The sequence below is a fragment of the Molothrus ater genome, chromosome 9 (assembly GCF_012460135.2).
Source record: "Molothrus ater isolate BHLD 08-10-18 breed brown headed cowbird chromosome 9, BPBGC_Mater_1.1, whole genome shotgun sequence".
NCBI classification, from domain to species: domain Eukaryota; kingdom Metazoa; phylum Chordata; class Aves; order Passeriformes; family Icteridae; genus Molothrus; species Molothrus ater.
Window position 1 is genome coordinate 30268274 of NC_050486.2, and position 12364 is coordinate 30280637.

The 12364-nt window shown below is 49.8% G+C and overlaps 1 protein-coding gene across 1 annotated transcript in view; it reads right to left on the minus strand.

The window, feature by feature from the left end:
- The window catches only part of WLS (Wnt ligand secretion mediator), a 29854-nt gene extending 24791 nt beyond the window's left edge, over nucleotides 1–5063 (minus strand). Inside the window, exon 1 of the mRNA XM_036387902.2 lies at nucleotides 4866–5063. Coding sequence (XP_036243795.1) covers nucleotides 4866–4971 — 106 coding nt within the window. The 5' untranslated portion in view covers nucleotides 4972–5063. The remainder of the gene's footprint in view (nucleotides 1–4865) is intronic.
- Nucleotides 5064–12364: the final 7301 nt, after the last annotated feature.

A 12364-nucleotide genomic window follows, 5' to 3' on the forward strand; every position in this document is an offset into this window, starting at 1 on the left:
GCATCCCCTGTGCTTGTCTGAACCAAGGATCCGTGATTTGGGATATGGCATCCTTGGAATCATGGAAGTTCGAGTTGGAAGGGACCTTTAAAGTAACTCACATAAAATAAGCCATTGAAAATTCCCTTTCAAAAAGTTTTCAAAGCTGCACAGAGATCTGGGTTGTTTGGTTTTTTTTCCTTTATGTATATAGAAAATAACTTTATATATATATATATATATAAATTCCGAGATGAAAAGGCAACTAGAAATGAACACCAACAGCTTCCCACAGAAAAAGATAATTTGTAATCAAAAGCTTTGCTTTCCAAACAACCAAGAGGCATCAAACCCACATAAATCCAGTCAAATTCTGCACACACAACTTCCACCCCAGCAGCTGCCAGGGGGACACTGGTGTGTCCCAGCTCAGCTGTGGTGACCTTCACTGGAACATCCCAGCCAAAATTCCCAGCAGCAGCACAGCCAGGTGGAAGCTGCAGCTGGTCCAGCTGTGGAATCATGGAAATGTTTCGGTTGGAAAAGCCCTTTTAGGCCAGGAATTGAACTGTTCCCAGCACTGCCAAGGCCACCCCTGCCCGTGTCCCCAGGTGCCACATCCACAGGGATGTAAAACCCCTCCAGGGATGGGGACTCAGCCCCGCCCTGGGCAGCTGTGGCAGGACTGGAGAACCCTTTCCAGGAGGAATTTTCCCAATATCCGCCCTGAGCTGCCCCTGGCCCAGCCTGGGGCCGTTCCCTCTGCTCCTGTCCCTGTTCCCTGGAGCAGAGCCCGACCCCCCCGGCTGTGCCCTCCTGGCAGGAGCTGTGCAGAGCCACAAGGGCCCCTGAGCCTCCTTTGCTCCAGGCTGAGCCCCTGCCCAGCTCCCTCAGCCTCTCCTGAGACCCTCAGAGTCTCTCTTGTGCAGAGGGACCCAACTCTGCCCCAGCACTGGAGGTGCAAGGTTTGTCCTCATGCCCTGTCCAGGGCTGTCACAAGCCTGGTGGCATCCCAGGACAGCCCCACTGGATCCAGGGAAGGCAGAGCAGGCAGGGGCTCCTGGGAATGCTGGCGTGCCTGTAAATTATCATCAGCCCCATTCCTCACAAACGATAACAGAAACCATCCCTGGTGATCCCATCCTCCTGTAATCCACACGTGCCATCATTTACAGCAGGATAGTGGAGACAAGGCTGCATTAGGATTAATTTTGTGGATCATGTTCTATCTCCCACTGCTGCATCCCGACTGAACACATCACACACAGCCCAGAAGTGTGACCTTTAAACAAGATGTTTTCCACGAAAGGAGCAGACACCAGGAATCCTGTGGGGTTTCAAGTAGTGACAGCCCCACTTTCTGGAGCCAACAGTTCATTAAAAGCACAGCAAAGAAACAGCCCAATAAATTTCTCTTTTGGGGTGTTTGCTCCCTTTTGAGCTTTGCAAAGCTCCCTCCACGCATGGGGACTCCACCATTGCCCTGGAGAGCCTCCAGCAGGGCTGGACAACCTTTTCCATGAAGAAATTTTCCCAAATATCCAACCTAAAGCTCCCGTGGCACAGCCTGAGGCCGTTTCCCCTCATCCTGCCCCTTGTTCCCTGGGAGCAGAACCTGACCCCACCTGGCTGCATGCTCCTGTCAGGGAGCTGTTGGCACAGGAGCTTCCTCCTGCCACAGGAATTTCTCCCTCCGTGTGCATCTCGTGCTTTGCCAACAGGCAGCTCTGAGCAAATCCCACCTGAGAGCTGATAAGGTTCCTGCTGCTAAATAAAAGAGCTGTTGGAAATGTGGAAGCTGCATTAAAACCCTGGCATCACACACACTGACTGCCCAAAACCGAGCTGGGATCCTGCAGTGGCAGAAACCCCCTGATGTGAGGAAAACCAGCTTTGTGGTGGCTGTATCAGGTACCAACGTGCTGCATTTGGGTATTTTGGACTGGCACGAGGGATCTGTTAAAATAGAGCACTTAGTCATTGTTTTGAAACATGACCTAAGTGCCTGCGAGGGGAAAGGCTGGCTGGGCTGAGCAGCCCTGTCCCACTCGTGTACGTATTTTGGGTTGTCTAGACCTGGGCACACCAAAATAACCGGATTTTGGTGTCTGTTGGGTGCGCTGCATCAAACCAGAGCGGGGCCACCGTGGCAGTGCCACCTCTGCTCCCAGCCCACCTGGTGGCACCCCCGTGGGGCGGCACTGGCAGCTCTCCTGGCACGGCTCTGATCCCTTCGGAACGCTGCCACCGACCCGCTGCTCAGCACGAGGAGTCTCCTTGTGGGGAACCCCACACGCTGGGATGCACTAAAGGGGTCGGGCCTGACCCCTGGATCAGAGTTTCCAGGGATACAGGGAGCCCAGAACAGGGCAGGTTCCTGGGAAGAGCTGCTCAGCCTCCCAGGCCGTGGGTCACCCTGCCAAACACTGGGGACCACACCGAAGGTTACACATGGAACTTGGTGTTTCACAAGCACCAGATATCCCTGGATTTGCAGCTCCCAGGAGGGCTGGCTGGGAGCTGCTGGCTCAGGGATGAGCCTCTGAACTCCTTCAATGCACCAGAAGGGGTAAGTGCTGCAGAGGAAAGAACAGTTTGGATGATTGATCAGAGCAGTCTGATCCGAGGGAATCCAGGAATTAAAGAACTTTGGGGGCAGCACCCCCTAGGACCTGCCCACAGAGAGAAGATGCATTTATTCCAGAAGGATGGAGTGACTGAGCCTGTGCAGGAATTCCAGCAGGATGCAGTGACTGAGCTCGTGCAGGGCATTGAACTCAGCCCCAAATCCCTGTCCCTGCTGGCCCCAGCCCATCCAACCTGTCCATGCAGCTTCCCACCCCACCTGGGAGACCCATCCAGGATGGGAGGGTGCAAGGTGGATGCCCAGCAGCAGCACCAGCCAATAAAGCAGGGAATAAACCAGCTGGAAAACTGAACTAACATAATTTAAATTCTTTAATCTCCGAATCCCTTCAAAACTGAGCAGAACACTTGTCTCTTTTCCCTGTAAAGCCAGCCATAAACATCTGTTTGTCACATCTGTCCCCGGATGCCAGCACAAACAAGGCTTTCTGAGCCACACCAGCCTCTGGAAAAACCAACTATTTCAATTTAGCAGCAAGAAACTGCTAGAAAAACCCTTTTAAGATGAAGTCTGGCTTCTCTGCACAGCACAGGCCAAGAAATTTTATCTCAGGAATCAGCAGTGGGTTCAGTAGCCTGCTCTTGAACCAGCTCTTAAAGAGAAAAAAAAAAAAAGGAAGCAAAAAAGCTAATCCTGATAAACTCCATGTGGTTTCAGGCCTGCAAGAGCAGGAAAAATGAGTTTTAGTCAGTATGTGCCAGTGACTCCCTTGTGTCAGAGGTGAGGAAGAGAATGAGGGAAACTGCAGTTTTCCAAAATTACGTTTAGTGGAGTTTTATGGTTATTAGAGGCTGATAATTCAAGGCCAGGAAGGCAAAGCACTGATGGGCACCAGGAGCACAGGGTCTGCTTCCTGAGGAATGGCCGGAGCTGTACCCTCGATCCCTCTCAAACAGAGAACAGCCCGACTTCATTCTCCCAACGAAGTGCAACAAAGTTTCGGAGTGAATTTGACCCCGATTCTTCCAAAAAGCCGCAGAGCTCCGCAGGGATCCTGCCCGGGAGGAAGGGCTGGGCCCGGGGGATGCCCCGCAGGGCCGGACAGCCCTTCCCGGACACAAAGGCAACATTCCCACCCTGGAAATGGCCAAAGCAGCCATATCCATGCGCCCATCATTCCAAGGAGCCGGCGCAGAACTCAGCTGCTTTCTAGTAAAAAAAAAAAAAAAAAAAAAATTTAAAAAACTCCCAGGACTGCCCCAAACTCGCTCTCCTCCATCTTCCTCCTTCCATCCCCCAGGGAAAACTCTCCTTGCCGCAGGGCTGTGTCCCAGTTCCCATCTCCCTGCCTTTGGGAATGCTCAGGGATAAACAAACACAATCTGGGCTTTAGAGTGCCCGGTGCGGAGCTGGGCACCCCAGAGCCGAGGGGAGCCGGGGATGAAACCCCTCCCTGGGCGGCCACGAGGGTTTTCCACGGGCAGGAGCAAACCCAGGCCGAGCCCACGCGGGTTTGAGCTTCTCCTGGGAAGGGATCGGGAACGGGGGAAGCTCCTGCAGCAGGAGCGGGAGGCGGAACGGGGGGCTCCTCTTGGAGGAGGATCGGGAGGTGGGAGGGAGGGGACCCGTCCTGACAGAGGTCGGGAGATGGGAGGGAGGGGAGGGGACCCCTCCTGGAACGGGATCGGGAGGGAGTGGGGGGATCCCCCGCAGAAACGAGCCCGGACAAAGCGCGAGTCCCAAAAAAAACCCCAGAGCCGGGACCCTCCACTCCCACCAGTCGTTCCCCCTTTTTTTTTTCCTCCCTAGATTTTTTATTAATATTTTTTTTTTGTTCTCATTCTGGCAAGGGGAAAGGTTTCCTCTCGCGGCCGATTCGGAGGCCGAGGCACGGGGAGGTGCAGCGCCAAGAAGGGAGGAAAAATCCTTTTAAAAAAATAAATTATTATTATTTTCTAAGCCAACTTTGAAACGCGAGGCTCCCTGCGCGTTCCGTCGCCATACTGAAGCTTTCCCACTTCCCTCTTTCTTTAAGTCCAGGCTGAAACCAGGCCAAAAAAAAAAAAAAAAAAAAAAAAGGAGAGAAACCAACAAACCAACACAGAAACTTTTCCTTGGCCGGCTCCCCCCGCAGCAGCCGCGGGACGGGCACAAAGGGCCCGGAGCCGGGATCGCTCGGCTACAAAAGCGGATAATGAGATCATGGGAGCGAGTCAGCGATACTGTAACCAGCACTAAACAAGCGGGCAGCGGCGGGAGGAGGAGGAGGAGGAGGAAGGCAGCGGCCCCCGGCACTCACCGATGAGCCCTCCCACCAGGAAGGCGATGACTTGGAGCACGAGCAGGATGCCCCCGACGATGCAGAGCTTGCGGGTGCTCATGTTCTCGATGATGGCCCCGGCCATGCTGGCGGGGCGCTGCGGGCCGGGGCTGCTGCGGGCCGGGGCGCTGCGGACGGAGCGGGGGCCGCGGGCGGGCAGCGGGCGGGCCCCGCTCGCCGCCCCAGCCGTGATTGTGCCGCTCCCGCCGCCCGCGGCCGCTTTAACCGGGCGGCCACACGTGACCGCCGCCCCTCCCTCCCCGCGCCCCGCCCGGGCCGCCACAGCGCCGGCAGCGGGGATGGGAGCGCCGCTGGGATCGGCACCGGGAACCGGCACCGGGAACCGGCACCGCGAACCGGCACCGCCGTGCGCTCACCGCAGCCCAGCCCGGCCCGGCCATGGCAGGGACACCTCCCACCGTCCCAGGCTGCTCCAACCCAGCCTTGGGCACTGCCAGGGATCCAGGGACAGCCGCAGCTGCTCTGGGCACCCTGCGCAGGGCCTGCCCACCCTCCCAGCCAGAATCCCTTCCCCATATCCACCTAAATCTACTCACTTTCAGCTTCCAGCCATTCCCTGTGTCCTGTCCCTCCGTGCCTTGTCCCCAGTCCCTCCCCAGCTCTCCTGGAGCCCCTTCAGGCCCTGCCAGGGGCTCTGAGCTCTCCCTGGAACCTTCTCTTCTCCAGCCTGAACTCACCATCATGCTCTCCCCACTGCTCTCCCATCCCCATGGCTCTGAGCAATGCTTTGTCCTTCCCCCAGCCCTACTTTGATTCACCCCAGTTGCTCACACTGAGCAGTTTTCCCAGGTCTGCTCCCCTCCATCTCTCCCCATTTCCCACAGGAGGATGCTGTGTACCCATCCCACCCTCTGGAAGCTGCTGGCTCATCATCCCCTGCCCTCACCTTTAGCAGCAGGACAAGGAGAAATGGGTTTAAACTGAAGGGGGAGAGATTTAGATCAGATATTAGGCAGACTTTTACATCGAGACTTTTACACAGGGTGCCCAGAGCAGCTGTGGCTGCCCCTGGATCCCTGGCAGTGCCCAAGGCCAGGCTGGAGGGGGATTGGAGCAGCCTGGGATGGTGGAAGGTGTCCCCCCATGGCAGGGGGTGGCACTGGATGGGATTTAAGATCCCTCCCAGCCCAAACCAGTCCGGGATGGTATCTCTGGTTTTTGTTTACTGGCTACCATGAGGATCTCTGTTCTGCTCCCTGTTGCATGTGGAGTGATGGATGAAGAACATCATCCTGTATGACTGAAACTAGGCAGGGAGTTGCCAAAAGCACTTGAGAACAAATAAACCATGAAAGGAGACAACTCATAACAAAAATACAGACAGGGGCAAAATGAAAGACAGGTCAAATATGTAGAAGCACAAACCAACAATGAACCAAAGCAAAAAGTGTCAGGAAAAAAGTTGGGAAGGACTCCAACACTCCTTGACCATTCAGTAGAGGAGATAAATGGTTGTCCATACTTGGAGTATTGTTGGTAGCTATTTAGGAATAATATAACCTGGGATAATATAGGTTGGGATACGGGCACCAGGAACAACTTTAGCTATTTTGTCACTGCAGGACAGTTTAATCTTTAAGAATATTGTGAGTTTTACCTTTCTGTAGTTTAGTCTTAGCTTTACTTTCACATTCCAGTTCTGACTTCATTGTTAAAAATAGTTCCTAATGGATGGGTCCTTGCAGCCATTATGATCCCACTCGGATCAGTCACATGGATTTGCTTCCAAAAATCAAAGCCTCTAAGTGGCTTTTCGCCAGCACAATTAAAGACTTCAAATACCAAATACTTCATACTGAAATTAAAAAAAGAAAAAAAATCCCACATAGAACAATTGCTATTAAAAATGCTTCTTTTGAAATATCTAATAATAATTTTTTGGATGTCTGTCTGACACAGTGTTGATTCTGAGTGATGATTTTTGCCCTTTTCTCTGTTGGGAATGCACCAAGCCTTGGAATTGTGTTTGTTCCCTCGTGGTCTGTAAGCACTGCTGAAGAGCAGAGTCAGACGAGTCCCAGCCACTCTTTGAGGTCCTGCTTACCCAAATGCAGGGACCTGTGTGACCAAGCAGAATCCTGGAATGGTTTGGGGTGGAATGGACCTTAATTCCACCCCTGCCATGGCAGGGACACCTGCCACTGTCCCAGGCTGCTGCAAGCCCTGTCCAGCCCTGGACATTCCAGGGATCCAGGACAGCCACAGCTGCTCTGGGCAGCATCTTTGGAGCCATGAGTGCCACTGAATCCAATCTGCCTTTAATGACTCTACAAAAGTTACACGGTGCAATCTTTTGTTAAATGTCCCTTTTGTTCCAAACCACTTACTTCTGGGACAGGAATCTCAGAGGTAGAGCTCAAATCATTCCATCAGGAAAAAAATCTGGACTGAAAAAAGTAAAATAACTAAACCACAGGAAACAATTCTTCACACTAATAAGGCACTTTCCATTTCCATGACTTTCCTACACCTTTAATACAGCAAAGCTTGGAGAAATTAATGACATGTGACTTTTGACACGTGTCCAAAGGGCATATGGAGCACATTCCACAGTGACCACACACAGACTGGCACCAGAGAGGGGCCAGCTGTGCTTTCCAGCTGTTCACAAATCAGAATTCCTGTCTCTGAAAGGATCTGGATCAATCACCTGGGAACTCATCTATTTGCCACTTCTGACACGATTTTCTCCTGCCTGCTCTAGGCTGTTTGGAAAGCTGAGCCTTTACAAGAGCTGTGCCAGGCTCAGCCCCAGGCAGGAGGAGGAGCTTTCCACAGAGAACTCTTGGCAGGGTTGGGCCTAAAGCCCAGACTTTCAAAGGGATTTTGCTGCCTAAAGGTGCAGTAAGGGCTCAGCAGGGTTTCCACACACTCCTAAATTTTGGAGCTGTGAGCTCTGTTTTCAGGGTGGGTATTAGTGCTGCTAGATGCAAGTTCTTGTTTGTTTTGTACACCTAAAACATTACAAAGATACTCCAGTGTGCAGTTTAAAGATAATTAAAAGGGTTCAAAAGCTGTGCTTGCTTCTCAGTATGGACTGCTTTGAAAGGTAAATTCTTAGTTCTGCTCTCCTGCAAATTCTGATTACATGGAACATTTTCTCACTGAACAGGAAAAGAGTGTTTTTGTCATTTCCAGCACACAGATAGTGGGGGACATTTTCTGTTTGGAAAATGGACAAACCTTTTCTGTGGTTTGGAAAGATACTCAAATGTGGCACACGTCAAAACAAGCATGGAGGGCTGAGATTGGTGAGCAGACAGAGATTTACACCTGGTAATGACCTCAGCAGCTGGGAGTAGGAAGAAAATCCCCAGGTCTGCAGAGTTCCAGCTGAAGCAGCCCTGCTCCAGAGTGTAAATACTTGCAGAGGTTTCCAAGGCAAACATTCATCACTGATTAGGAGGCAGGAAAGCTGAATTTTGCCACTGTTCCTACATCTGGGAACTCAGAGTTAGACATAATGTTTCACAGAATCCCAGAATAATTGAGGCTGGAAAACACCCCCAAGAGCATTGAGTCCGAGCTGTGACCACCAGAGCAGCCCTGGGTGGGTGACACTGCCCAGCTCAGGGACAGAGCCACTGTCTGCACTCAGCTGTCCTGGACTCCCTCAGCAAGGGACTGGGCAAGAAAACCACAATTCTTGGGTTCCTGGAGTCATTTGCATCTGACAAACACGGAGAGAACTGTCCAGACAACTCTTCTGAGGGCTCTGCCCCAATATCCTTTCAGGTGACAAAACTTTCCTCACACTGGGTGAAGCTTCCATGGAATCCCAGAATGGTTTAGGTTGGAAAATCTCTGAGAGCATTGAGTCTAGCTGCTCCCAGAGAACTGCCCCATGTCCCCAAATGCCACATCCACAAACAGGGAATCAAGGCTTCCCTCAGTCTGTAAGACAGAGCTGAGCTGTTGATTTGACAGAGCACATTTCAGCCTGTCAGACTGACAGCGCAGACTTGTGAGATCCTGAAGGAGGGGGCCAATAACAGCACATTAAAATAATTTATTGAGGACTGTTTGAACTGGATTTTTCAGTGTTATTTATAGTCTTTAATTACCATGTGGTTAAAAGGCTCAAGCCCTCCAAAGCTGTGGAAGTCTTTGATTTGGGTCTGCCAAGATGTCTTTTTCAATCAGCAAACAGGCAGAGTTCCTGCCATGGGATATCTGACAAGTCTGAGGAGGATTCATCATTACTCTATCACTGAATTCCCAAGTTCTTCCATCCAAACCTCGTCCATAATGATCATCTGGCAGTAGAAGCAGCTCTGCTTGAATCCTTTAGTTTGATTGAGCAATCATCTAGAGGCCCATAAGTTTTGTCTCATCAAAACCGCTCCCCCCTCCACCCATCAGTGCCTCTCACCTCCACAAAATCCATTTACAAAAAGCCAGGTCTCCCAGCAGGCCCCACAGGCAGGAACATGGGATATCAGGATGGCTTCAGGCACCCCTCCAGGCTGGAATCTGCCTTTCCCTGCAGCGTGACCTCCTCGAAAGCCAGCAATGAAACGTGAACTGCTAACAGATATGTTAATATTTAAAAGGATGTCCAGCATGTTAATATTTAAAAGGATGTCCAGCATCTTGTCTTAGCACAGCAAAAGTAAAATCTGAATTGCACAAACATTTATAGCAAAATCTCCATAGTACCATCACTCCTATCCATGTTCAGAGAACAAAGACTGAATTCCATTTTAATTAATGGCAGAGATTTAATCAAGTTCCTGTGCCATCTTCAGATGAAAAGCTGACCAATATGAACCTCATTTTATTCTCATGTTATGTTAAATAATGTGGATTTAGTAGGTGGCTGTTTATGATTTGAGAAGAAATGATCTGCAGTTCTCACTGTCTGCACTGTGTGTACGGGGTTATCAGTTTGTGCAATCTCAAACTTTGGAAGTCTGCAGAAATTAGAAATTTCAAGTTCAACCAGAGCCACACATGCCTAAAGTGCCACCTAAACCCAGACATGAAGCATGGATTAGGTTTTAGGATCTCCTAGAAGGAGAATCTCTTTTGGAACAGTCACCAAGGGCTATGGCCAAAACTATCCGGTAATAGTTACGAGCTGTAATTTGACATTTTAGATGCACACTCCTCTTGCCAAGCAGTATCATATTTTGGCTCTTGAAGGAAAAAATAAAGAGAAGGATCTGTCCAGGATGAGTAATTTAGTACAATGTAATCAAGGCAAGCTGCCCCACAGACTGGGGACTCAATTAAAATTAGCAAGTCAGGGCTTTTTTCCTCTTAAATAAAAGTGTGTGCATTAAACAGGAAAGAATTTAGAAAGAAAAATTGTTTTCTTATTAGACATTTTCCATCTGAGCCCAAGTGTGGGCTTGTACTGCAAGAGCAGCTGCTTGGAGGTGGGGTGGCTGAAGCAGTTACTGAGCTGTGTTCCTTGGAGCTTTCCATCCCTGGAGACACATCCCAGGCAGGGAGCCTCCCGTTCCCCCAGGCAGCACAGTCCCCGAATTCACAGATTTCAGACTGGCCAGGAGGCACAGGCACATCCCAAACCTCGAGGGGGATTCCTGGCAGCAGCAGAGTGCAGCTGGCACAGAAGAATCCACCTGTAATCAGGAGCTGCCAGCTCCCTGTCCCTGGGCAGGGAAGTGCCTTGAACTGGAGCAGTGAATCGCTGTCCCTGTGCCTGTTCCAGCAGTGTTGAGCTGGGACACAAACACTGAGTGCTGAGCATTTGAGGGCCCTGCCATCCTTGTTTTACCCAGGCTGAGGCAGTCAGTGAGGCAGAGGGACAGTTTAGGGGGAATCTTCTGTAATCTCCAGTCCCAGACAGGGATTCCTGCTCTTACCCAGCAGTCTGGGTGGTTGCTGAGCCTTCAGCCTCGCTGCTTCCTCTGCACTCAAATCCCAGCTCCCTGTTTAGGGTCTTTTCAGCCTGAAAATTCCATGGGTTTTGTGCAGACCCACCCACAGCAGCTGTAATGTCACAGTCCCACGTGGGGATTCACCAGAGCTCAGGTTCTGTGAGCTCTCTGCTCTAACTGCAGAGGGAAACGACCCAGAGAATTTTTATTATTGGCTTCTCTCACATTCTGGGTTTTTAAAATTTGAATAATTTCCTTGGTTTGCTGTCAGCATTTCTTTAAAGGCAAAGCACTCAGGATAAGCCTGTGTTGTAAACCCTGACACGAATTTTTTTATGTTATTTTAGTGCTCATTCAGCTTTCTCAGAACAGAGACCTGCAAATCTATTTGCTAAACAGGACATTATTTTTAATTATTCTTATGGTATATTAAAAATGCACCAATATAAGCAAAAGAAGATAAATGAAACAATACACTTAAATACTTAAATTCACTTGTACCATAATTGAGTATTTCCCAAATTATACCACATGCTGATGCAAATCACTGTAGTTTTTTTACAGTAAATCCAATTTCAGCTGGAAAAGACTGATTTTCTGATCTTGTGTGTTGCTGTTATTTCAAATTTTTGTCCAAGTGTTTTTACCAGTTCAAGCAATGGGAAAAATGAGCTGAAAGGGTAAGAAAAGCAAACTCTATTTCTTAACTCCAGCACTGCTCATGGTTTAAGGAAATGAATGAATTTCTAGAGAGAACTCTGCTCTCACAACAGCCACAAATTGTGCCCATCTCACATCAAGGATTATATTTTCATATATTTTCAGGGCATCTGACTCTGTTATAGCAAGAAATGCCGGCTAAAAGAACAATGCAGAGTGTGGCACAGTCCAGCCATGTTTCCTGTGCAGGCAGAAGAGAAACCCAGAATCACTGTCCTGGAATGCACTGAAACCTCTCAGCAGAGGTCCTGAAATATTCATGAACATTAAGGAAACAGCAAACTTTTGGGGAGTGTGCTATTTAGCTGGAACTTGCTATGTGCTGCCATGCTCTGAGCTCTAAAATTACCAAGGGAAGGCTTTTTGCAGAAAGTAAATGAAGTAACAGAGACTTGGGAATTTTATCTTCTGGCTGCCACAGACCACACAATGCTGAATAATTCAGCTCCTCAATTACTCATCCTAACTGGGAAGATTCTGATGTGTTTGCTGGTAGATCAGTGGGGAGCTCAGAATTTTAAGATGAGATTTACTAAATGTGTAAATTCTTCGTAAATAGTAGAGGAAACACCAAACTGCCTTTTACCAGCTGCATTTACATTAAGTGAATGGCTAAATTTACATTCACCAGCCGATTTACATGAACTTCCCAAACTGCTCCTGTGTTTTTGTTCCTTTTGGAAAGTTCAGAGGCAAACAATTTTTGATGGAGGGAGGGGGGGGAAAAAGGAAAAAGAGGAATAAGAATCTTCAGTTGCAGGTAGGGAGCACACTACAGTGCAGAAACTTCTGTCACCACTTCCCATCCTTTCCCTGCCTGGATGGGGATCTGGGAATTGGATTCTGGGGATTTGGATCTCTGGATTGGGTTCTGGGGTTCTGTGACTCTGG